This window comes from Pseudonaja textilis, chromosome 7, assembly GCF_049901715.1.
Source record: "Pseudonaja textilis isolate UNSWEBS1 chromosome 7, rPseTex1.2, whole genome shotgun sequence".
NCBI classification, from domain to species: Eukaryota; Metazoa; Chordata; class Lepidosauria; order Squamata; family Elapidae; genus Pseudonaja; species Pseudonaja textilis.
In genome coordinates this window covers 19,255,703-19,279,769 of record NC_141996.1, presented here as the reverse complement: position 1 = coordinate 19,279,769, position 24,067 = coordinate 19,255,703, and the positions used below count along the sequence as shown (strand labels likewise).

The following is a 24,067-nucleotide window of genomic DNA, read 5'->3' as shown; positions in this document are numbered from 1 at the left end:
GTTCTGGCTTAATGGTTCAGAGGTTTGGCCATTGTGGAAGGCTCCACCCATGCTCCTTCCTTCCCCTGCATTCTTGGTCCTCACCCTTCATCAGGCCAACTTGGCTGCCAATCAGACACCAATAAAACAAGGGAGGAGGAATGGAAAAGAGAAGATGGCTGCCTGGGAGCTTTGCCATCACAGGCCTTATAAGCAAGAAGCTGAGTAAACCACGCCAAAGTCCTGGGATCAAATAAAGAGACAAACTAAATTATAGCCAGCCTGGATGAGGTGAGACGCAACTCCCTCTCACTGGGGAAGAAAGGCCATTTATTTCCTTCCCTCTACCATTTACAAATAAGCATTCAGAAGAAGAGGGGAAGAATCAAGAAGCCCAATAAGCAGAAAAAGTGAAGAAATAGTAAAGACAGTGACAGAAGAGAAATAAAAAGCAGAAACTAAAAAAGATAAATGGCAAATTTAGCTTTGTAAGTTTTCCCATGATAAAATCAAAATCACCCACTAAGGGATATACAATCCAACCAACTGCTAAGTTTCCAGTGCTTTGGCTTATTAAGTCTGGGTCAAACTGGTTCCTGGTGATTCAGAAAAAGAACATGCAATGGCCACAATAACTCACACCTGTATCATCAGGTGACCAAATTACTGCAATTAAATACTGCTCAGAAACTGCTGCTGTTGTAAAATGAGGTGGCCTGAAGCTTGGCAGATAAAAGGAAAGTCCTACATTGGTTTCTAGTAGGTTTATGATTGCAATTCAAAGTGCTAGTTTTAAAGTACAAAGCTCTATATAGCTTTGAACTGGCTTTTTCCAAATGGAATCAATCCAACAATATTCTCTTGATTTGGGGACATATGGGTGGCAGGATGCTGGAAGCAGTGTTTTCCAATGATGGTCTCTGCTCTATGGATTAGTGTTCTTCCAGGTGCCAGTTTGAAACAAACCTTGGCAGTATTCTGACAACTGGTGAAAATTGAATCTTTTCTAGAGTTTTGGGGGGACAAGGGAGTAAGCACCTAGATATGGTGGATTAGACTATTACTATTTTTATTGGTTTCTATTTTATTACTGTTTTATTATATTTTATGTCATATTTTTTCAATAATTCTGAGGATTGTAATCATGGCATCATCTAGAATGGCTAAATAAATGTAATTCTAAATTAGCAAGCATTCTTTGAAATGTCTTACACACAAAATAGTTTCTCCACATTTTTAACTACCATGGGATTCAAACAGTGGTGGGATTCAAATGATTTAACAACTGTTTCTCTGCCCTGATGATTTCCTCCAACAACCAGTTCACCAAACTGCTCAGAAAGTTAACAACCAGTTCTCCCGAAGTGGTGCAAACTGGCTGAATCCCACTACTGGGTTCAAAAACAACAATATCAAGACCAGGTAACAAGTGCTTTTCCGACTAAATTCAAATCTGAGAATAGATGTGACATTTATTATTTTAATGATAAAAGATCTGATATAATATAATCAAATTTTCATATAACAAATTATTCAGCTAATAAATTTATTTCGTCAAATTTTCTTAGCAAACTCTGGCCTGTTCCATTTTAACCGCATTGCTAAGTGAGTTCTCAAGTTCAAGTAAAACCAGCAACATTGGATTAAGCATGGAGTTCCACGGCAATTGCAAACTAATATTTCAGGTTAGTATGTGTTTCTGTGTTTCTAAGAACAATGTAAACAGGGAAAGATACATGATGTTGCAGACATATGGAAGAGAACCATGTAATACTAATAGGCCGGAGGAATTAAACTTTGGATTAGAAATTGTGTGTGGGGGGTTTCCTATGTGATACTTTTGTGTTTTCTTTCTCTCATATATTTCCACAGTTACTCAAATGAAAGTAATAACAATTGAATCACAATGCATACCATAAGCAAAGGTTGCAAGTACTACCAAGAAAGTTATAGAAATAAAAATGGAAGGCCGTCCAAAGAATAGAATTCCTTTCCAAATGATAAGAGCCATGGTGGCACAGTGGTTAGAAAGCAGTATTGCAGTCTAACTCTGTCTACAGTCAGGAGTTTGATCTTGATGATCAATGTTGACCCAGCCTCCCGTTCTTCTGAGGTTGGTAAAATGAAGACCCGGACGGTTGGGGCAATATGCTGACACTGTAAATCACTCAGGGTTCCGTAAAGCACTATGGAACAATATATAAGACTAAATGCTATTGGTATAAGAGCTTAGAGGAACACAAGTTTGAATAAATTAAATTAAAGCAGACAACAAAAAAAGCATTTGAGCAGCCATACCACTAATTAAGTTTTTAAAAATCCAGCAATTGAAAACCACAAAACATCTCTTTACATTCGTTGGGAGCAAAAGGAGTTAACATCATTGGCTGAAATCAATAACTAGTTCCAGATGCTGTCCATCCAAGTGTTTTTAAAGGACTAACATGTGAAATTGCTGATCTTCTAGGAAAAATATGTAGCATTATTCTACTTGTATTAGAGAACTGGAATGGAACCCAGGAATTATCAAGGAGGTTATATGCCAGAAATTTAACATCTGTTCTGAATAAATGTAGAAAGCATGATTAAAGATGGAATTATCTATCAAAGAAAAATAGGCTGAAGAAAAAAGAATACAATTGTCTTTTAAAAATAAATCCTGAACCTGTCATATTAACTATGTCCTGAGTGTCAGTAAATATTTATTAGTCAGGGAGACATTAATGGATTTTTCAAAAGCCCTTTGTTAAAACTCTCTAAAAATTCCTGGAAAATTTAATGTCATTAATTACATTTTAACAAACTTAATGTCATAAGGTTACATATTAACAAATACTGAAATTGGTTCAATGTAAAAGGAAGCACATTGAGGGAAAAATCAACTTCCCATATACACTGTTGAGCCTGGTGATTGATTGATTGATTGATTTGATCTCAGCAGATGACTCTGAGCGGCTCACAGTTCAGAAATATGTATTATAATTAAAATCTTAAAAATTTCAAAACAATAAAAACCATTAAACCACTCAAAAATATTAAAATGTCTCAATTCGAGTAAATACAAAACAAAGACAACTGGCCAGTTAACAATATAACCAGGTGGTATGGCCATTGGTGCAGGTAGTGCCCCAGACTGAGGAACATAGCCAGGTCTTTAAAGCTTTAAACAAGGTTAGGCCAATGTCAGTTTTATATTGTTTGGAGCTCTTCAGGGAAAAAAAATGAGTAAATGCATTTCAGTTTAAAGAAGCATGAAGTAATTCACACTGAGCAAAGACCTAACTTTACAATGCATTGATGAAAGCAGATATGTATTGCTACTCATGAAAAAAAATGAATTTGTAAATGTTAATGATGATATCAACTTAGTGTGTGGCAGCTGTGAAAAAAATATCAAAAAATTATCAAAATTATCACCTACCTTATGGGAGAAAGGGCTAAAATATTTGGGACACTTTAGTTTGGAAAAACACTAGTGATACCTCCTGGTTGAGTGTAATATGAGAGTAATAGTGGGCTCCTACTTGTGAATACTCCAAAACCAAACTGATTGACCACCAGGAGAAACAAAGGCTTAAATAAGATAGATTTTAAAGCCATTTTGACTACAATTATGTTATTTGGACAAACTAGTAAGAGAAGGTCTTGTCATCAGCAAGTAGTGCTTCATGCTCAGAGGCATAGCAATGGCAGTGTGTTTTAAGAGAGAGATGGTAGAATTCTACATGAGAGATGGTAAAATTACACTCTTTTTCGTCTTTGTGGATTTCCTGTAGGCTTTTAAGATAAAGCATACTGGACTAGGTGATCTTTTGATATGATTCATATATGATCAACCTAAACTTCTCTGATGAACAAGAACTAAGTTTTTTTTTATAGGAAATGCATGATTTCTGTGTAAAATATTCAGTCCATGAGGAATAGAATTAGATTGGTTTGAGAGTTGTAATTCAAATGTTTAATTTGATTTGCATACTGATTTATATTATGCAAAATTGAAAGATTATTAAAACATCTGGTCTTTATTCTATGCAGGAGGATGATCTCCGTCAGATCTTTATGCTCACAGTAGAGGTACTACAGGAATTCAGCCGGCGTGAAAATCTTAATGCTCAGATGTCTTCAGTCTTTCAGCGCTACCTTGCACTAGCCAATCAGGTCTTAAGCTGGAATTTTCTTCCTCCAAATTATATCCTTTTGATCATTTGTCAAAATTCTGTGAAAGTATACCTCAGTTTCAGTAGTATGAATCCTATAAAGGAGAAGCAATATCTTAAACCTAAAAAAGATTAAAATCTGAGCATGCCGGAAGACTATCAGGAAGTAGCTGTAGTGATTATTCCAAGGTTTATGTATGTAGAGAGATAGAGTCAAGCATTTCTTTTTTCTTTTTTCACCAAGAAATACCTTATCTACTTAAAAATGTTGTTTACTGCACATGAAAAAGCTAGATATGCATAATAAAAATTGGTGGATTTATTAACAAGGTAACATAAACATAAATAATAATATTTATTATTAGTTATTCTCTAAAGCATGTCTTTTTATAGCTATACAAAAGTAGAAGCCACATTCCCCAAAATTTAAATTTCTGAAATAGCCCATTTAAAAAGGTCTGAGGGGACACTAAAAGAGAGGCAGACAGGCAGAGAAAATGGAACAGAAAGGGTGACTTCTGGTAAATATCCTACTGTATATTGCAAACTGAGAGGGGATAGTTTAAAATCTGCCTTCAGATCCCTTTTTTTCCAAGAGTTCTCTAATAAAGAACTTTTATATTAGGCCAATACTAGTTAGGTTGAACTTCTTGACACCCTTAGTCTGTAAGCTGGGAACTTTTTGGCTGCTCTGCCAAAAAATTCATTACTGCCTAGCCCAAGAAATTCCCTTATTATATTAAAGCTTAGACTGTTATATGGTTAGAAAAGTGTACTTATTGGGAAAAGGAAATATAGCATATAGGAAAAAGCAAACAAAAAAATGAACACATATGCAGAATAGTGAAGATCAACGAAATTAGTCTAGGCTGATCAGTTGCTACTTTCTTGAATAAAATCTTGACTGTCAGCATATGAAATGTCAGTTCATAGGTAGGGATCTAGTTAGAAGTAGCACCTAGATCTCCTGATGGAACATTTATATGCTCCACTTCTCTGGCTGTATATTTTGCCTCTCTCTTTTGTCTCTTTTTTTTAGCACCGTCCTCAGTTCAACAGAAGAGGAACTGTAAAAGTTTTGTTCAGCAAAACATACTGCTCAGCCTTGGATGTTCTGGATCTAGATAGCAAGTAAAAATTATTTAGCAATTAAAGCCATCTTAGTAATATTTGGCAGAATTCTAAAGATGCAGTCTGTGTTTTCCAAGTTATGACATTATATAAATAGGATTACATGGCTTTTTAAGAGAACAAAAGCTGGATTGTTTTAATTCTGGCTTCTAACTGAGGGTCCAACTTATCAGACACTTTAGGGGGCACTGTTGTGCCATATCAAAAATCTAGAGATTTGTCTTCTTGTCTTATGCCAACAAAATAGTTTGAGAGCTGGGATAGCTCCCTAATGTAGAAGGACTACAACATTTGGGATTGTTTAGAACAAAAGACAGTGAATGGAAAAATAATAGAGGTTTATAGAAACAAGCTTTATGTAGATATTCCTCTAAATGAGGGGAGATTCAAGAGCTACAGAACAAAATGCTTTTTCACAAACTACATAATTAAAGTGTGCAATCTGTTGTCAGCAATTGTAATGGGTGTTAATTTGAGTGGCTTTAAAAAGGGACAAGACAAGTCCATGAAGGATCAGACTATCAATGGCTAGTGATAGTCATTTACTACTTTCTGAATTATAGGCCACATGTCTTATATACAAGTTAAACGGAAACAACACTGCAAGGGAACGTTTCCCTGCAGTTCAGCCTTTATTTTTATTGTTCATTTGTTACATACATATATGTACCACTTTTCCTCCACAATACATCATGCCCCATTCTTTTTTTCTCCTCACCAGGGGCATTTCTGTCAGTTTGGTTGGGCTAAGAGAGAGGGTGTGTGTGTGAGACCCAGAAATGAAAAAAATGAAATGAAAAAAAAAACAAGGAGAAAGTATTTCATTCACCCAATATGCTTAACCAAGTCTCAACTTGTGTACCTGTGAAGTTATGGGCAAAACTTAAAGCTTGTTAAAAAGCTGAATTCTGGATAGCTAATGTTAGGCAGAAATTTTGGTCAGTAGTTTTAAGGAGAAAGTTATATAACAGAGAAAAAAGGCAGATTTAAGAAAAAATGTAAGAGAAGAGAAGTTCATAGAGAAATTAGCAACAGAGTTTTGGGCTCAGCTATGTAAAAGATATGAATAGTGTTCAATAAAACTTAAACTATTATACTTATTTTTTAAAATAATTAGTACAACTACAAAACTAATTCCATTTTTCTGAGTGGCATTGTTCCCTTCCCCCAACCAACCAAAGTAAATATCTGAATGTTATATGAGATTCAATAATGTATTCATTTGTGTTTGTTAACTTTTAAGAAGGCAGGTGGATAATTAAACTATCTTCTTTCAAATATACTGTTTTTACTAGATTTACATGTAATTTAGTGAATAGCAAATGCGTATGCATTCTGGATAACTGCCCTGTGTTTTAAGTATTTATAGCTTTGCAACTTTGGAGTAGTGCTTAATGTAAATGCACAAAATGATTGTATTTTTACATTGATTGTTTATGTATACTAATATCATTTTTATAGGATTACCTTGTATTATCTGAAACATAGCATATGTTTTGTCTTTTAAAGACTGCCCCTATGTAAAGTTATTAGCAAAGAAACTCAATCAAAATTAGTGTGACATGTGTGCATGAGGTGGGATATAAAGTTCCAGATTTAAACCATGTATCCATTATCCCTGCTGTGAAGTGTGTAGACACGCTTGCATATGTGTAATTGATACATTTTTTATCCAACAAGAAGCTAAACTCAGTTGAATCCTTTGAAGTATGTAGGATATGCTAGTAGGTTTCAAAGACTTAAATTGCCAGGCAACATCTGATAAAACCAGCCAAAAGCATTTTAATATACAAATCATATTTTTGACAGGTTTGATACCTGTTGAATGTGGTATCATTTTTGTTCCTTGTCTCATCGGAACGATTATTACACGATTGAGCCACTATGGAATGTTTCGTCATTGTGATCAAACTGTTATCTGGCATTCCTAGGGTGTTCTTTTTTGCAGTACAATGTCTTTTATTCCTTCTCCTCATGCATGAATTATGCTGTGTATGTGAAGAGGCTTAAAATTTGTTTCCATTGCATTCTTTCTGAATGGGACCTGTTGTATCAGGGATTTAAAACAGAAGAAGAAGAAGGCCAAATTGGAATGTTGTTGTTGACCTTGACACCAGACAACTAGGCAGACATTATATAGCTATGTTTGAATCCTCACAAAATGTGATGCTAAAGCCAACAGAGTCCTGGCGTGAGACCCTCCTGGACAGCAGAGTGATGGAGCTTTTCTTTACAGTAAGTTCCATTGTTCTCTTTTGCTAGTTTAATAGCAACAAAGCTACAGCTCCCATCACTTCTTTCTCGGATTGTTGTTGGATTTTTCCCTCTCTTGGATGCGGTAGGAAGACTTCAGGTAAGAGTTGCATAAACCATACTCTATGCTTTGCCAACACAACTGGTTAAATCTTTTAAATCAGTCAGTGTTTGTATGAATTCCTCTGCATTGTCTTCATTTAATTTAATAATGGTTGTGATTTAAACAGAACAGGGTTGTTGAGTATCTTTCAACTACTTCTTCAGTATTGCCGGTCAAATAAAATTTCTCTAGTTGATTGTAAAAACAAATTAAGCTATGCCTGCTCTCCTCTTAGGCACTATGCAAATAGAGTAAAACAAAACTAAAGGGAGCTTAAAGCTGTTTCCCATTTGGCAACTTCCTACATGGATAATGTTTTCATTTAGGAAACTTATGTTTATTCTGGCATGTACCATAAGAGTGCCTGCATGATGCATATAGCTTTTCCTCTGGAATCTTAGTTCTGTGTAAGAATTTGTGGCATTTCATGTGAACCAGCCTGTGCTGTTTGAGTTAAGCGCTCTTCATGAAATGTTCAGTCCAGTCATCTGCAAGTTCAATATGCAGAAGAAGGAAATCCCAATTTAACTATGATCAATATCCAGCAAAGAAAAAGAAAAAAGAAAAATTCAGAAGCAACAGCTAAGCAGAGCAGAGATAGTGTAACAGTCATATTAGGTCTAAAAATTAAGCCAAGGTGAGGAAAGAATTGAATAAAATATAAGGAAATGGTGCAAGACAAGATAAAAGTAGTAGGTGTTTAAAAGCTCAGCATCTATGTGAGTTTTAAAAGGTGTTCACTTGTTAAATAGAACCAACATGTACCGTGTTTCTCATATAATAAGGCCGGGTCTTTTTTTTTTTTTGAGCCCCCCAAAAATGGTTAGGCCATCTTTTCGGGGGTGACTTAATTCCCCCCCCCCCACCTTGCATCTTCAGGCGGGTGGGCAGCGATGGCTTGGATGTTGACCTCGGCGTTGGTGGGGTACTTCATATTGGGGTCAACGCAGGCAGCACGATATCCGGGTCTGCAACAAAAGTACTTCTTAACAGCAAGCCCCCCCACCATTCCCCCCCATTTCGCATGTTTTAATATAGGCCTTAATTTGGGGGGAGGGGCTTAATTTCATTTCATGCCTATAAAACATGCTTGTTGGAGAAACAGGGTAATAAATAATCATTCAAAATACAATAAAATACTAATTAAAATGAATTAAAACTAACAAAATTCCATGTAATGCTTATTATTTTAGAATTAGCTCAGTGCTTTAATATATTATTAAATTGAGACAACATAGAAATTGCTACATATTTTTATTTTTACAATATAAAGATGTTTCAAAAATTGGTAGGGAATACATCTCCTGAATAGCAATACACTTTTTCAGCATGATGAGTGTACATTTTCTCCCCCAAGGTATGATAATTTTCTATGAATTAATGGAGAAATGGACCATGTTTTTAGCATTAGACAACTACCTTAGGTAATTTGTTTTTGGAAAATAAACAGCAACTGTTCTCCTCCCCCCCCCCCCAATAAATTAGAATAAGATAGCTAGAATTTGGGATTGTTGCTTTTAAAACAATGGATGTGTTTAAGACTTTTTTTTAAAAAAATAGTGCTTTTATATAGCATGCTACTTTATTCCAAAATATTTAGTTATAGATATGTGAATTAGTTGTAAGTTTTTAATCTTGCTTAGGCATTTTCAAAAAAAATAAAATAAAAAGCTGTGCTGGCAGACCACTTAACAGCTGCACACGATATGAACAGCTGTCTAGACAACCAGACAGTTGCTACTGTCAGCTGGGACCTCCTCAGGCAAATAACTTTTAGGTTTACAGGTTAACCCTTTCTAATATAATTCTTCATTGGCAAGCCTTTGGGTTAAATTCCTTTGGTTGCTGGTAAAGGAACTAATTTTTAGATTTAAATCTTGTTTTCACCAGATTCACTTTTCCCAATAAACATCAACTCCATATTAATAAAATAGGGGTTAACAATTTTATTTATCTGTTATTCACTGGATCTCCAGAATAATCTCTTCTATACTGTTATAAATTCCTCATTTAGAGTAGATTTGCTCCATTTGTAACTCAATTTAAGTAATGTATTCCTTGATTGTCAACAAAATCAGTTATGAATTTAATTTTTAAAATAATTACAGGTGCCTTTCATTATTATCTAGAGAATATATTCTAGTTTGTAGGTATTCTAGTTTGTTGTGAAGCTAAATTTCAAATTTTCCCTATAAATAAAAATAAAGTCTCCATTTTGACAACTGTGTATTTTGTTGTAGGAATAACAACTGTACATTATATTTTCTTGTAGGTTTTCTGTATTTATTAAACACTATGTATTGTGAGCAGTTCATAAGACATGTTAAGCACATGCAATAATATAATAGCAATAAATATTAATTTAGTGTGCATTTAAATTGATTGTGAGACTAGTGTTTGTTAGGTTATAATGACCATTTGAACTATTACATTTGTTTAAACAAGGAGAAAACAATTGTCCCATATTACTTTATAATAATATATCCTAAAAGGGTATCAGGATATTGAATTCAGAAATTCTATTATGCATCCAAAGTTGTCTGTTAAAGATTGGTCTATTGATGCCCACGCCTGCTATAAATATTCCGTCTACAAATGATTGATCTATAGGAGTGATTTATTGTCCATGAGGATCCCTTAAGGAGGCTAGTGCCAAAAAGGAGAGCAGTCTTGCAGACAGAAACAATAGGATCAAGACTAAAGAGGTTTGGGAAGTTATAAGAAGATTTTGCTTCAAGGAAATGTGTTTGGTTCTTGAGAGTTTGGTGTTTACCTCTACTAAAGAAGCATCTATATAATCTTGATTGAACTTGTCGACTAACTTTAGCAAGGCACTGTAGCCCAGGCATAGTTAGCATAATAGAGATGGCTGTCATTATTGCTGTTTTTAGAAGGAGCAGCATGTCTGACTGGCTGGCAACTGTTTCCCTCTAAGACTTAAAATGCATAGACAGTTTAACATGTAGGTAGGTCCCTGGCTTTGACTAATTTAATATGACCGCTTGAGTTGGTCTCCTGAAGTGGCAGTTTGCATACATACCAAGGAATGACTACTAATACACAAGATATTAGGAAAAGCTGTTTATGTGTCGGGGTGCATGTGTGTTTGCTCACGCTCTTTAGGACTGTGTCATGTGATTATGGTAAAAGAACATCTTATTTCTTCTCCCCACCTCCTCATGTGATGTTAACCCTCTCACTTCTGAAAAGGTGCATCGAAAAATTAGAGAAGACACGGATATGGCACAAGACTCTCTGCAGTGTTTAGCCCAGCTAGCCTCTCTTCATGGGCCAGTCTTTCCAGATGAAAGCTCTCAAGTTGATTATTTGGCTCACTTCATTGAGGGATTGCTCAATACCATCAATGGGTAGGTAATATGCTTGCTTCCTAGAATTTGGGATTGCTGGGGAAGGGAGGTGGGACTTGTGTTCTGTTCTTTGAAGAGCAGCAAAGCACTACAACATAAAGATACCTTTCTGAGCAATAATGGAATGCTATTAAACTTTACAATAAAGTTATTGGGCTTTTTTCTTTTTTTAAAAAAAATGGTTTTGTCTACAGGATTGAGATAGAAGATTCTGAAGCTGTGGGCATATCCAGTATAATCAGCAATTTGATCACTGTATTTCCTCGCAATATATTAACAGCCATTCCAAATGAACTTTTCTCTTCGTTTGTTAACTGCCTCACGCATCTCACATGCTCTTTTGGAAGAAGTGCTGCCTTGGAAGAAGTTGTAAGTAGCAACATAAATTTTGTGAGGTTCTTCCAAAATGTTGAAACTTTAAAATACTTTTAGTTTTATGTAATGTCTAGCTTATGGTACTATTTTTTCCCTTAGTGCTCAGTTAATTTGTAATGGTTACAGTGAGCTGCATCCTTTCCTGTGGTCCTATTCTGTTTTATGAAGAAATTTAGTTGGTTTAAAGGCTCCTAATGAAGCACAAAATCACCCTGAGTTGAAGCGATGTACTAGATGCAGAGTTGGCAGTTCTGCAGTGAACTATATATTTACGTTGTGTTTTGATATTTTCCTCAGTTTAGTATTGTTTGATATTAGCATGAAAAAATGAAGTTTTGACATTATGTTACTCCAATTAAAATTTTTTTAGTTCCTGTTATAATAACATTTTGTGTGGGGATTATATCAACATTGCTGGATATAGTAGGTTGAACTGAATAATTTCCCGCATGTGAACATTTTTGTTGCCTTTACTGCATTCTTTATAAGCTTAAAGCAATTAACTGAAAATAAATCAATAAATCTATAAATATTATATATTCATATTATAAGGATTTTTCTGTACAGTGGTTTACAGTTGTAAATGTATTTATAAGGGAAATACAAAACTGAGGAAGAGGAAGACATGAAAACTGGTAACGTGTGCATATTTTAAATCTGAACTTCTGGGGTGAAAGAATTTGCGTTTGGTCTCCAATTTAACGGGATTTTTTTTCCATTTAATTGTTCTTTCTTATAAAGCACACTCCATATCTCTCTCATCTTGCATTTTAGTTTACATACATTTTATCTCTAATTCTCCTCCACTATTGAGTAAGAGATCTATATACCATCTGTGTAACATCTAGTTTGGGCTTCCAGAATTGTCTTCAGCTTTTGCTATGTAAAATTAAGATTTAGGAGTAAGAGGCAGAGGTTTCAAACTATTCCACTTTTCAAATTGAGCAGAATAGGTTAAGAGTAATTGTTGGATGGAACATCTACTATATATTGCCTGAGTGGATTTGACAGAGCAGACCAATTTCCCTAATCTGTGCTGGTGTTCACTTTTGAAACTATAATAGTGACTTTTTAAAAAATGTATTGGAATAAAAGGTTTTTTTGAGCACTTGTGAATTTTGTCTTGAGATTGATAGTTTGAATGAAATGTAAACATCATTTACATTTTTACCATCATCTAGAATGCATTGTCTTCAGAAATTCAGAAAGCCATCTTATAACAGCAACGCTGAAAGAATTAATAAAATATTTGGTTTTAATTTTAGGATTTAATTTTAGATATTAAATCATTGTGGCCTTTAGTTTATTGGTTTTAGCACATATGGCAGTATCTCAAACGCCAGATGGGTATAATATTTCCTGCAGAGGAGTCTGCATTGACAGTTCTTAGTAGCTTGTAGATTTATACTGGCACAGTATGTCCTTGTGCCCCCAAAGTGTTTTAAATGTGTGTTCTTAAGTATATGAAGAAGTGATATAGTAGACAGTGTGTTTTTTTCAATTGCAAATGCAATTTCCATGGTTGTCCACATATTGATAAAGACAAGCTTATAGGACATCGATGCATTGGAATCTAGGAGAGAGATGTGATGCTTCAGATGCAATTCTAAACAGATACTTCAGGGGATATAGCCATCTGTGCCCAGCAAAAGATACACATGCTTTAAAGAGTTGTAGATAAATACAATGTATGTGCCTCTAGGTATTCAAAGTAGTTTCTTTTAAAATCAGAACTGAATCTCTGTATAGTTCTAGAATCTAGTAACTCAGCTTTCCACTTCATTTATGAATATTCCACATGATTGTATCTTGAATTACTAAAGGAATGCTTTTATTAGTCCTGATAATTCTACACAGATTTTTAAAAAATAACAAAGTTTTCTCCTTCCTTACAGTATTGATTTTTTGCTTTGTGTATTTAAGTTCATAATGGGGAGATAGACTTTGAATGGAGAAAGGAGGGGGTGAATTTTACTATTCTGTTTCAATTTTCCTCATCACCTTTGACAGATTTCCCTAAAGCAGTTAGCACGGGCCTAATGTCCCCAGCGCTCTTGCTAGCATACAGCAGCAGGGAATTATGTTCCCACATTCTTCTTAAATAGCAAAGGATTTTTGCATTGCATGAGCTTTGTAGTAATCAGAAGCATGAACCTGTTCCAAAGCTCCGTATAACAGGAGATTTACCCCAGACCATTCCACTCATAGAATCATTAGAAAAGTTTTGTCATGTTGACTGAGAAAACAAACAGTGGGGTGTATGAACTAAACCATGCTCGTTTCACCAGCTCTGAAACTTTGAAGTAATTATATAAGATATTCCTAAGTCTTTTTTAGGAAGGGTCCATTGTGGCTGCTTCACTATTGGAAATTCAAATCTAACTGAATAAGCCCCATTACCCTATGTATTGCAGTTTGAAATTGTTAATTGTTCATTAGTTTAAACAGCAGGTAGAGTTAACCAGCATGTAGGGAATTGCCGCTTTAATTTTTTATGTGGCTTTAGCTAATGTGTCAGTATTAATAGAAAAAAATAATTTCAAGTAGCAGCAGATTTGTAAAGGAGATGTGAAAAACCCGTTATTTATTATCTAGAATTTATCTGTTATTAGTTCTAGCATTGTAGCCAATCCAATGCTAAAGCAGGATTTAATTCTTATTTATTAGATTTATATCCCACCTTTATTTTGTACAAGTCAAGGTAGCATGAGGTGCACACTATTCTCTCCTCCTATTTTCCTCACAACAACAACCTTATGTAGTGGCCTGAGTAAGAGTGACTGTTCAAAAATTAATCCAGTTGATTTTTGTGCCTAGCAGGAGACTAGAACTCATAGTTTTCCAGTTTCTAGCCCAGCACTACATTAAACTGATTCTCAGATTTTAAATGAATTTAAATTTCTTAAGATAAAAAAATATATTAAAAAACCCATTTGATATAGGAAAATCATGCCATCCTATATCCCACATTTCTTCTGTATATACCGGTAGTTACAAAATTGGCAGACATTTTTAAACAATAAAATAAAATTGGAGCTTTTCTTGTACTTTTCAGAATAGTAATTTCTAATACTATTTTCCAGTTGCTTTTTTAGTTTTGTTTAGAAAAATCAATTTTGTATAATTTAGTTTGCTTCTAGATAGATATATGTTTGGATATGTAATATACAAAAGTATAATTTATTCAGGCAATACTCAGTTTTGGATTGAATTTACTTTAAATTAGTAAATTTAGTCTCAGTTTCTGTTACAGAGAGACTACAAACTAATGAAACCTAAATAATGCAAGAAAATAGTTAACAAAAAAAAGTTAACAAAAAGAGTAAGCCATCAACACTGAAATACTTTATATTAAAGCAATTTTTGCCCTTCACTGTATTTTGTTACTGCGTTGCTTTTCAGAAAAAGAGAATTAAGAAGAATCAGAGAACACGTTTGCCATGTGAAATATTGTAAATCTAAAAGACTATCAGTATCCACAGTTCTTTCTTCCACCTTTTGCTTTAACCATTTTCATGGATTTTTGAAAAAAGAAGACTTGTCTGCATTTATTTAATCTTTCAGAGCATGGTTTTCAAACGGTGTTCCATGGAACTATGGTGTCCCATGAGAGTTTGACAAGATTCTGTGAGAGATTAAAGAATCAAAAAGTTACTTACGTCAATTCAGCCAAATTTGGTCACCAGTCCATTGACTCTTGATCAAGGGTTATGAGAGATTTTATTTTTAAATTATAGCTTCTGCCTCCTGAAAAAAATTGAAAATGCCTCAGTTAGGGGTCAGAGGGTTTTTTTGTATAAATGTTTGTAAACACAGATTAATTTCTTTCGTACCTTGTCATTTTATTATATAGTTTAAAAGATACTAGGAAGTATTTGTAATCCAGTTTTTTAAAAAATGAATTTTTAAATTAAATTGATTGGGAATATCTTTTTAGTTTCTTCCCTTCCTGTCTTTACATCTAATGCCATTTAAATGAAAAATAAGACTTGCAGAAAATCTCCCCTTCATTCACTTCGGATCATATTTGCTGAAAAAGTCCGCTGGATTACTTGACCACTGTAATCTTAGTGTGTCGGGTATAGGTTTAAAGAACTAAGAACTTCATATTTCAAAAGTTAGAATGCGATTTTTATCATAAGAACACTTTCTGATAATTTATTCTTGAGCTACTATTGGGTTTACCTTTTTATTTGGGAGGTAAACTGTTTGAATTGTTTTACATCCTCTGACTTTGCATAAAAGCAACATGTTCTCATTCTGTGTGTGTATGTGGTAATGTCTATTTATCAATCAACTTTTGTTTCCAGTTTTAAAAATAACAGTTTATTGGAAGAGATTTCTTTTCCCAAACGCGAACTTCCTTTCTCATTTTTGCAAAATAAGTTCAAAGGCTTGAGGAGATTTGTGTAACATTTTGACAGGAGAATAGAAACACAGCTAATGGGAAGGAGTATCATATGGTACTCCAATTGTGCAACTAGCTGTTTGGATTCTTTGAAGGTTTATAGTATACTGGGTTCAAATCACAATAAATTATCTGTTAGTCTAAAAGCCTACTGCAAACAGTGAAAAGTAGTAGGCATTGTCACACAATAATAATTGGAATTAAGTATATAGACAACTAATGGAAAAAATATTCTTGCAAATTTACTGAGTTAATGTTGATGAAATATCTGACTACTTTTGGATAATTCATATTTTTGCTTTATCTCTTTAGCTTGACAAAGATGATATGGTATATATGGAGGCATATGACAAGCTCTTGGAATCATGGCTTACCTTGGTACAAGATGATAAACATTTCCACAAAGGCTTCTTTACTCAGCACGCTGTTCAGGTTTTTAATTCTTACATCCAGTGCCACTTAGCTGCTCCTGATGGCACAAGGAATTTGGTAAGTTCTAGAGGCAGTTATGAAAATCTTGATATGTGGAATAATTTAAAAGTTGATTTATTCAAATATAAAGATGAATAAGGTATTGACCAAGATTAAACAATCATGCTAAACCTTTGGTGGGGTGGGGGGGTGTTGAGAGAGAGAGAGAGGGAGGGAGAGAAATGTAGTTTTCTTCCCCCCCGCACCCCCGGATTTTGCTATCTGTTCAGTGGAAGTAAATGTATTTATCTTTACAGTACTACACAATAGGTTTCAAATACAGTAATTTCTATTTAAAATATCTTTAAAAATGTCAAAAACAAAGTGACAAGTCTAATGAAATAATAATCACAATGGGATAATTAAAATTTTAATTAAAATTTAATTTTTCAGAATAATGCAGAAATCCAAACCCATCCCCCTTTCATACTGACTCTTCCAGTTTTCTTGATTTGTTACGTATAGTCTGAGAAACCAGAGTTTAGCTGTATTGGTATAATTATCACTATTTATCTATCAGTCTTGGATTATTGAAATAGGATTTAATGATAATTCAAACATTCCTTTGAGCATGGAGAACACTTACTGATGATTGATGATTCTAAGTCCTCAGTGACTAGGTTGATGCCAAAGTGCCAGCCAATACATTTCATAATTAAGGCCTTTGAGTTTGTGACTAGATAATTCCAGCATAATTTGTTTGTGCAGATAATTCATTAATTTCTCTGTGATAAGTTCATCTCCATGCCTGTTTACTTAGAAGCCACAGCTGACAATACAAAAACTTCTGATTTCTTCAATATCAAAGCAGCAACTAATGTTTTCCAAACAAGAAGCACTTTCCATAGACAGCTGTGGCATTGCAGCTATTAAGAACATTATTGGGTGGTGGGATCAAGGGAAGAGGATTGAGAGAGCCTCTTAAAAGATGAAAGCATGGCTTGGTTCTAGTTTCCAGTATTCTTGCTAAGATATCTGCAATGATTTTAGATGGGATTTCAAGATGTGTTTTTTTTTCTGCTGTGGAAAAAAAAAACTAATTTACCCCAGTTGAAAAATACGGTAATTGTGAATTGATAATTAAAAATAATTACATACTCTTGGTTCTGTTTTGCAGTAATCAGCTTCATTATTAAAATCTAATGCATTCAACAAAGCACAATACTGTTTTGTGTATGTTACTGCAGAGTGCTATTGCAGGAGTCTTGGTTAATGTTAACAGATTCTTGGTTAATGGCCATATTTGGAAAGCTAGGAGTACGTGGTAGTGCCAGGACTACCATGGTAGAGGCGTGCCTATTTAAAGTACAACTGCCACAAATCAGCGAGTTCTGGAGGATGACAGGGGATAAGTCTGAGGACCTGTTAAATTGGAGTGTTAGTGCTACTGTTGATGATAATTATATGCCCTCAAGTATATCATGAAATGGAAGTGTAAATCTTATTTTTGAGCACTGGAATGATAAAATCACGAGCATTTATGTCCTCTGCCATTTCAGTGACTGGCTCAGTTTCTGCAAATCCTTAAGTCCCTAAAGAAGCTGTATTTCCAAGCTGTATTTTTACAGCAGGGGTATCGTACTTGTGGCCTGCGGGCAGGATGCATCACAGCTGGCCATGACCATGCCTGGTTTAGCAAAGGGGAAAGAAGTCATGATATGTCACGTGACTATGCCGTGACAACGCAAGTTTGACACCAGAATTGTAAATGAATCAAATATTAGCAGCCTCCCCTGTCATATGTAGTTCCCTCATTAGCAGTTGGTCTGAAAATCTACTTTGGGCATTCTATGGAACTCATCATAGTTTGCTTCTCACTTGGGTTTGGAAGGAAGCAGTGAGCAGACTTTGTAAGTTTGATAACAAAATAGCAGTGGTGAGCAAAGAAAGAAATGGTTTGTTACAAAGGAGGTTAAAATTTGACCTCTTGGATGTTGTGCATTTAAAAAAGAAGAACCTCTAGTTCCACTTCAAGTACAGGTTTTCTTCAAGGTAAGACCTTAAATGGAGCCTGCCCATTAGGGATGTAAGTCAAATGACTGTTACAAAATGAATTGGACTTATTTTTACAACATTTTTATGGCACTTGTTAAGTGAATCCATTTAGTCGATGTATGAACAAAAATCAGGGTTGCTGTTTGCTTAAGTTCATTAATTGACCTCTGTCATTATTAAGTGAACAAAGAGAATTTGCAGGGCTCCCCTGCAAAACACTGTTGCTCACCCATCAGACATCCATGTGCCTCAGAGCTGCAGTGACTCCAGGCATGTGCCCAGATTTAAACTGGGGTGTGTGGGGGTGGATAAATTTTGAGAACACTGAAAAGAACCTCCAGCGGGAATCACTGCTGCCTGCCCCATCAGCTGCTCTTCAAGCTCTCTACAGTAGTACAGACTAATCCTCAAAGCAAAAGCAAACAAACACAGTACATTAGAATTTCTGCAAGCAATCTCAAACTACACGCAAACCAATAGTACACAGAAGGCAAAGGAGCTTTACAGAACTAAAGGTGCTCCCTGAAGATGCCGGCTAATATTTCTGCTAGCAATTCCAAAATAATAATAAAAGTTTGTAAAACGTATTTACAAACAAAAATCATAACTACAATGAAAAAGAAAATTTTAAAATACCTAACAAGGCAACTATAGTACTCTATTTGTTAAGGCAACAGCAATGAAAGAAGCAAGAGGGGCAGCAATGAGAGATTCACTCCTGTAGTCCTCCATCTGGCAGCAGTGAGGAGGAAAAAAAAAGTAAGCACCTGCCACAAAGACCTTGGACCTTGATTGGTCATGTGACCAGGGGGAAAAAAAGTGCCAATCATATGGGCCTCAGAAATCGCCTGTTGTAACTCTGGGTGACCAGGGCAGACAGGACTAAAAATGGCCACTGCCTCAGGAGTGACTGAATCCAGGTGACATGATTCCAGAAGCTTCTTTTTGGTTGTAATTTCAAACCCATGCCTTAAGTCCACTTTTGGAGGGCATTCGTAACTTCAAACAGTCATTAAATGGCCTTTCGTACCTCAAGACTACCTATAATTAATAAATGTATGGGTGATTTCCTAAGGGTTCAGAAAAAAATAACAATTCTTAAAACAGCATAGCTTATGATTTTGGTACTTGTGTTCACTGTAAATCTTTGATCTGTTTCTGCTGCTGCTCTCTTTATTGCATGCTCTTCAGAATTTTTTTTGTAGTTTATTAAATTGATGCTTTGTGAAACAACTTTAAAAATATTTTCAGGCATTTAATAAATAGTTGTAGAAAACTAATGTACGGAATTCCTCTTTCTAGATCTGATGTGTACAATTTTATCAATTTGCTTACCAGAACATAGTGATTGGGTTTAGAAATCATACTAAGCCGTAGCTTGCTGCACAAGCCATTGAATCCTTATGTACACTTTTCCTACCAGCCTTAAAATGCATAGAGAATGATATCTCCTTGTCGAATCACCAAAGATGGATGATACATTTCCTCAAGATTAATGGACAGATCAAAAATTGAAGTACCTGAAGAGGCTGCAATGTGCCTCTCCCTGTCCTGTTTGAGTTTGAAACAGTAGCTGTGGCTGGGAGCACAGCAGAGCACTGTGAGACCAAAAGTTGCATGTAGTAAAACTTGATATTATGAATATCAAAGTCTGTTAAATATTTATATCCCTCCCTCTAAATTAGATTTATTTTCTTGATCTGCCATTGGATAAGCTCACTATCATAGCTTTACTGGTGGTTTTGTGTGCAAGCCCAACTGCCGCATAGTAGCCCCACCTACGAAATTAACATCCCAGAATCCAAAAGCAGGTGGGTTTCTGTGGCCATGGAGGGGCAAAGCCTAAGGACATTATTTCCTGGTGTCAGATATTGGAGCTCTCCTTAAGTGATGGGGGGGAATCCAGCTAAGCTTTTGAGGGGGACTTCTGCAGATTTCCAAAGTCAAGGTTTGCAGATATTTACTTGCAGGGTTCCTAAAACTGTACAAGTGTGATGCTTTACAGCCAATCCAGAGCACAGAGGTTTAGTGACATTTAAAAAAACAGTCTGAGGCAGGGGTCAAATTGGCAGTCCGCTGGCCAGATGCATCATGTGTAGACCATCCCCAACCCAGCTCCGTGAATGGGAAAAACATTGCGAAATGTCACATGATAGCAACGTGACATGGTGAGTTTGACAGCCCTGATCTAAGATCTTCTTTTGTTTCTGTACTGCAAATGTAGTCCTCTTCATTGTCCCTTTTTCCTTGGGTTTCACCCCTTGGAATCCCAGAAGGTAATTTGGGGGAAGGGAAAACTGAAAAAAGGGTTATTTCCTCTAGGTCTCAACTTATCTAGCCTACCATTAACCACCATACAATGTTGAATTAATTCTTCCAAGATCTAGGGTGTGCCTTGTCATACTAATTAATCTAACTAATCTTAATAGGAGAGACCAGCTTAATGCTGGTTGATTGGAGGAAAATCATTGAAGCACATCCTCCTAGCACAAACAGCTGAAAATATGCGTAGTCAAATATGTGTAGTCAAGTATTTGGCATTTCCCAGGTCACAATTTATTAATCTCCCAATTGGTGATTACTCTCCAGTTGGAATTATCAAAATCAGCTCTGAACATCTACATAAAAAGTTAATAGGTATCTCATACAGTATGTTGATTTCAATGAGTAGTACTGCCCATCTGCCTGCTCTTATTTTCAAATGCCCCCTTGGTCTGGTCTGTAGGGAATTCTGCCCAGCTAAACTGAATAGGGAAAGTAAGGAATTGGTTTTGTCTCCTCCCTCTCTAACAACCTCTTTGGCAAATTTGCATAGGGACAGAAAATAAGTGTCTGCATAGCAGCCTGTGCAAACTGCTCCTTGTAAATCCTTGCCAAAAAACTGCATTAACTGCACTGTAGCATTATGCAAACTTGTGATCTGTAGCTCCTGAATTTGCTCTAATGGAGCACCTCTGCCACTTGTTCTGTCAGTGAGGCACCTTGAGGACAGAATTCATGTCTAGATCCTCAACACTGGACCACATCCTTTTTAATGGAAGAAATTAAGGGAGCTTTCAAATTTAATGTCAAACATGTGAAGTTGATGAGCATAGAAAGCAAAAACCACTTATATTTCTGGAAAGAAATTGCTACTAATGTAATGGAATTCTAAAAGCCTACGAAACTGATTTTCCTGCATGACCTATATGTAGTATAATTAGGTTATTCTGAATCTTTTTCTCACGCTTCCCTCTTTCCTGGATTCTATAATACCTTCTGTAATAATCCTGTTTCCTCCCCTAACTCTTTTGCTCGGTGCTCTGTGTTCTCGTGGTTTGTTGGTTGTTAGTTCCACCACAGAGATTCTCCTATGCAACCTCTTGGTTCCAAATGCTGTAAAATGTTTGGAGAATTGATGCTTGTAATAATATTAGAAGCAAAAGGCTCCCATTTTTTGAAAATTGAATTAAGCAGATCTCCCCCTACGCCCCATCCCAAATATATAGTTGAGCCGAATTTCAACTTTGATTTTACAAAGCAAAATGAACATGAACTAGGACCTTCAGCTATAATAAGTAGGAAGAAAGCTTGATATTTCAGGACTGTCAACATAAGTTTCTATGTAACTTCAGAATTTTCTTCCACAAAATATGAGGGCCAACTGGGGGAAGCTTCATGGAGGAGAAGGTCCTAGTTTACCCTACTTTTAGTTACTATGGCTGTTTATTATCTCTCATCTCTTAAACAGTATGTATGCTGATTATTAAGAAACATGATCAGAAGAATTTTCCACAGATAGCTGATTTTCCCCTATGGGATTGGAATGCTGAATTGGGTGTGCTTTTGGTCCTATCCAATAAAGCGCTCCTGTGTTTTTGATATTACAAAGAAGAAACATGCAGTAGCTGCAAATCCACAGTATATATTTTTCTACATTTGTACTTTTTCCACCTTGAATAACATCTGGACATATTACCTTATGTTTGCTTATGATGGGTCAGTTTTTAATCTATTTTATTTGAAATATTAACACATTCTAGAAAATCAGTTTTTACAACGTGACAGGCTTGCATTTTCTTTTCAATTCAGACTGCCAATGGTGTGGCTTCCAGGGAGGAGGAGGAAATAAGTGAGCTGCAGGAGGATGACAGAGAACAATTTTCTGATCAGCTGGCCAGCATAGGCATGTTAGGAAGAATTGCTGCTGAACACTGTATACCTCTTCTTATCAGGTATAACTCAAGTCATTTGTATCCTTTGACATCGCTTTTGCTGTTTTCATTCATTGCATCTTCATTGTGGAAAAAGTAATAACCTTGTTTAATGTTTCCCTTCAGTTTGTTAGAAGACAGAGTGACAAGGCTTCATGGCCAGTTACAAAGGCATCAGCAATTAATAAGTTCAGCTGGATCAAGCTCTATTGACAATAAAATGCTTGATGACTTGTATGAGGATATTCATTGGCTTATTCTAGTCACAGGTGAGTAGAGATTTCTGCACGCAGGCAACTGAGACCATTCCATTAGAAATGGAAGTTCCTTTGTCAAATCTATTACAAATTAGCTCTTCTGTCAATTAGTGTATGTGTAGTTTACTTACATAGATGCACCCTTATTTTCACAACTCTCAAGTCAGGAAAAATGGCCTTATTAGAGTGTAGTGGTTTTCTTTAGCACATAGCAAAAAACCAAAACAAACAAAACAAAAACCCCAAAATCAGATTTGGAGATTAGGTACAAGGATCTTAGTCTTCTGGTTTGTTTTCATTGAAAAAGAAGGAAAATGCAGCACCATTCAGCAATATATTGGGATTTTTGTTGATAAGGGAGAGCAGTTTCTATAGCCATGATTTTTTTCTTATTATTTTGGCCAAGTTGGAATATTATTCAAGCAGAAACAGGAACAATTTTACCTGACATCATTGAGTTGTGGTTTCCAGTTGTCCAGTATGGCTCAGTGAATCAAATTACTAGCTTCCTTACTCTTCAATCCCTTCCATCAAAAACCCAAAGTTACAACTTTGGAAAGATAGTCTAATTATTTTATTGTATTTGAGAGCAATTGCTTGTTCCTTGAATGGGGATTGCTGTATTTAGGAAGGATTAGCATTGGTATATACAATGCAGGAAACCTTAACATTTTGTTCAAGGCCTACAGAATAGGAAAAGATAAATGATGACAGTTTAGAAAAAGTCCAGCTAAACTGGACTTGAGGAGATGGCTATTATGAATTAGCCCAGGCATCATTTATTTATTTATCAAATTTCTACGCCACCCATATCTCACTTAGGTGACTGGGCGACTTACAAACATCATAAAATGATATAAAAACATAACTAAAAGCTTAATGCAAAATTAAAAGCAAGGTTAATATTTACAAGTTAATTTTTTTAAAAAAAAACTTAAGAAATTAGGAAGGCTACAGTATATTTGCTGTATTCCATTACTACAGCCAAATTTCTTTTCATCATTGACGTAGCCTCCTAGATTCTTTACACTAGTATCTGCATGAAAAATGGAAGGAAGCACAGATAGGGAGAGGTTTAAATGTATCACATGCTGTTGAGGACCCAGTAGTTATAGGCCAGGGGTGTCAAACTCGCATTGTCACGGCAGCGTTACATGACGTATCGGGACTTTTTCCCCCTTGGCTAAACAAGACAGGCCCGGGGCCAGCTCATGACGCATCTGGCCTGCAGGCCGCAAGTTTGACACCCCTGTTACAGACTATACAGGAAAGAAGTATCTTGAAACAGCATCTAATGATCTCCTTCAGTTGCCTGGGAAACAAGGGTCGTGTGAGCCCTGAAGGCCAAATTGCCTCTTAATCTTTTGGCCTCCAAGA

The 24,067-nt window shown here is 35.6% G+C and overlaps 1 protein-coding gene and 1 long non-coding RNA gene across 2 annotated transcripts in view; one reads left to right on the top strand and one right to left on the bottom strand.

The window, feature by feature from the left end:
* XPO4 (exportin 4) overlaps positions 1-24,067 on the top strand; it is a 78,743-nt gene that overhangs the window by 28,811 nt on the left and 25,865 nt on the right. Inside the window, exons 5-12 of the mRNA XM_026708951.2 lie at positions 1,548-1,664; positions 4,015-4,168; positions 7,390-7,502; positions 10,834-10,991; positions 11,186-11,360; positions 16,087-16,263; positions 22,312-22,454; positions 22,560-22,702. Of these exons, the coding sequence (XP_026564736.1) occupies positions 1,548-1,664; positions 4,015-4,168; positions 7,390-7,502; positions 10,834-10,991; positions 11,186-11,360; positions 16,087-16,263; positions 22,312-22,454; positions 22,560-22,702 (1,180 nt within the window). The remainder of the gene's footprint in view (positions 1-1,547; positions 1,665-4,014; positions 4,169-7,389; positions 7,503-10,833; positions 10,992-11,185; positions 11,361-16,086; positions 16,264-22,311; positions 22,455-22,559; positions 22,703-24,067) is intronic.
* LOC148125252 (uncharacterized) overlaps positions 7,498-24,067 on the bottom strand; it is a 76,072-nt gene continuing 59,502 nt past the window's right edge. Inside the window, exons 2-4 of the long non-coding RNA XR_015744273.1 lie at positions 16,149-16,243; positions 15,026-15,113; positions 7,498-8,591 (exon numbers count right to left, since the gene is read on the bottom strand). This is a non-coding gene — a long non-coding RNA (uncharacterized LOC148125252). The remainder of the gene's footprint in view (positions 8,592-15,025; positions 15,114-16,148; positions 16,244-24,067) is intronic.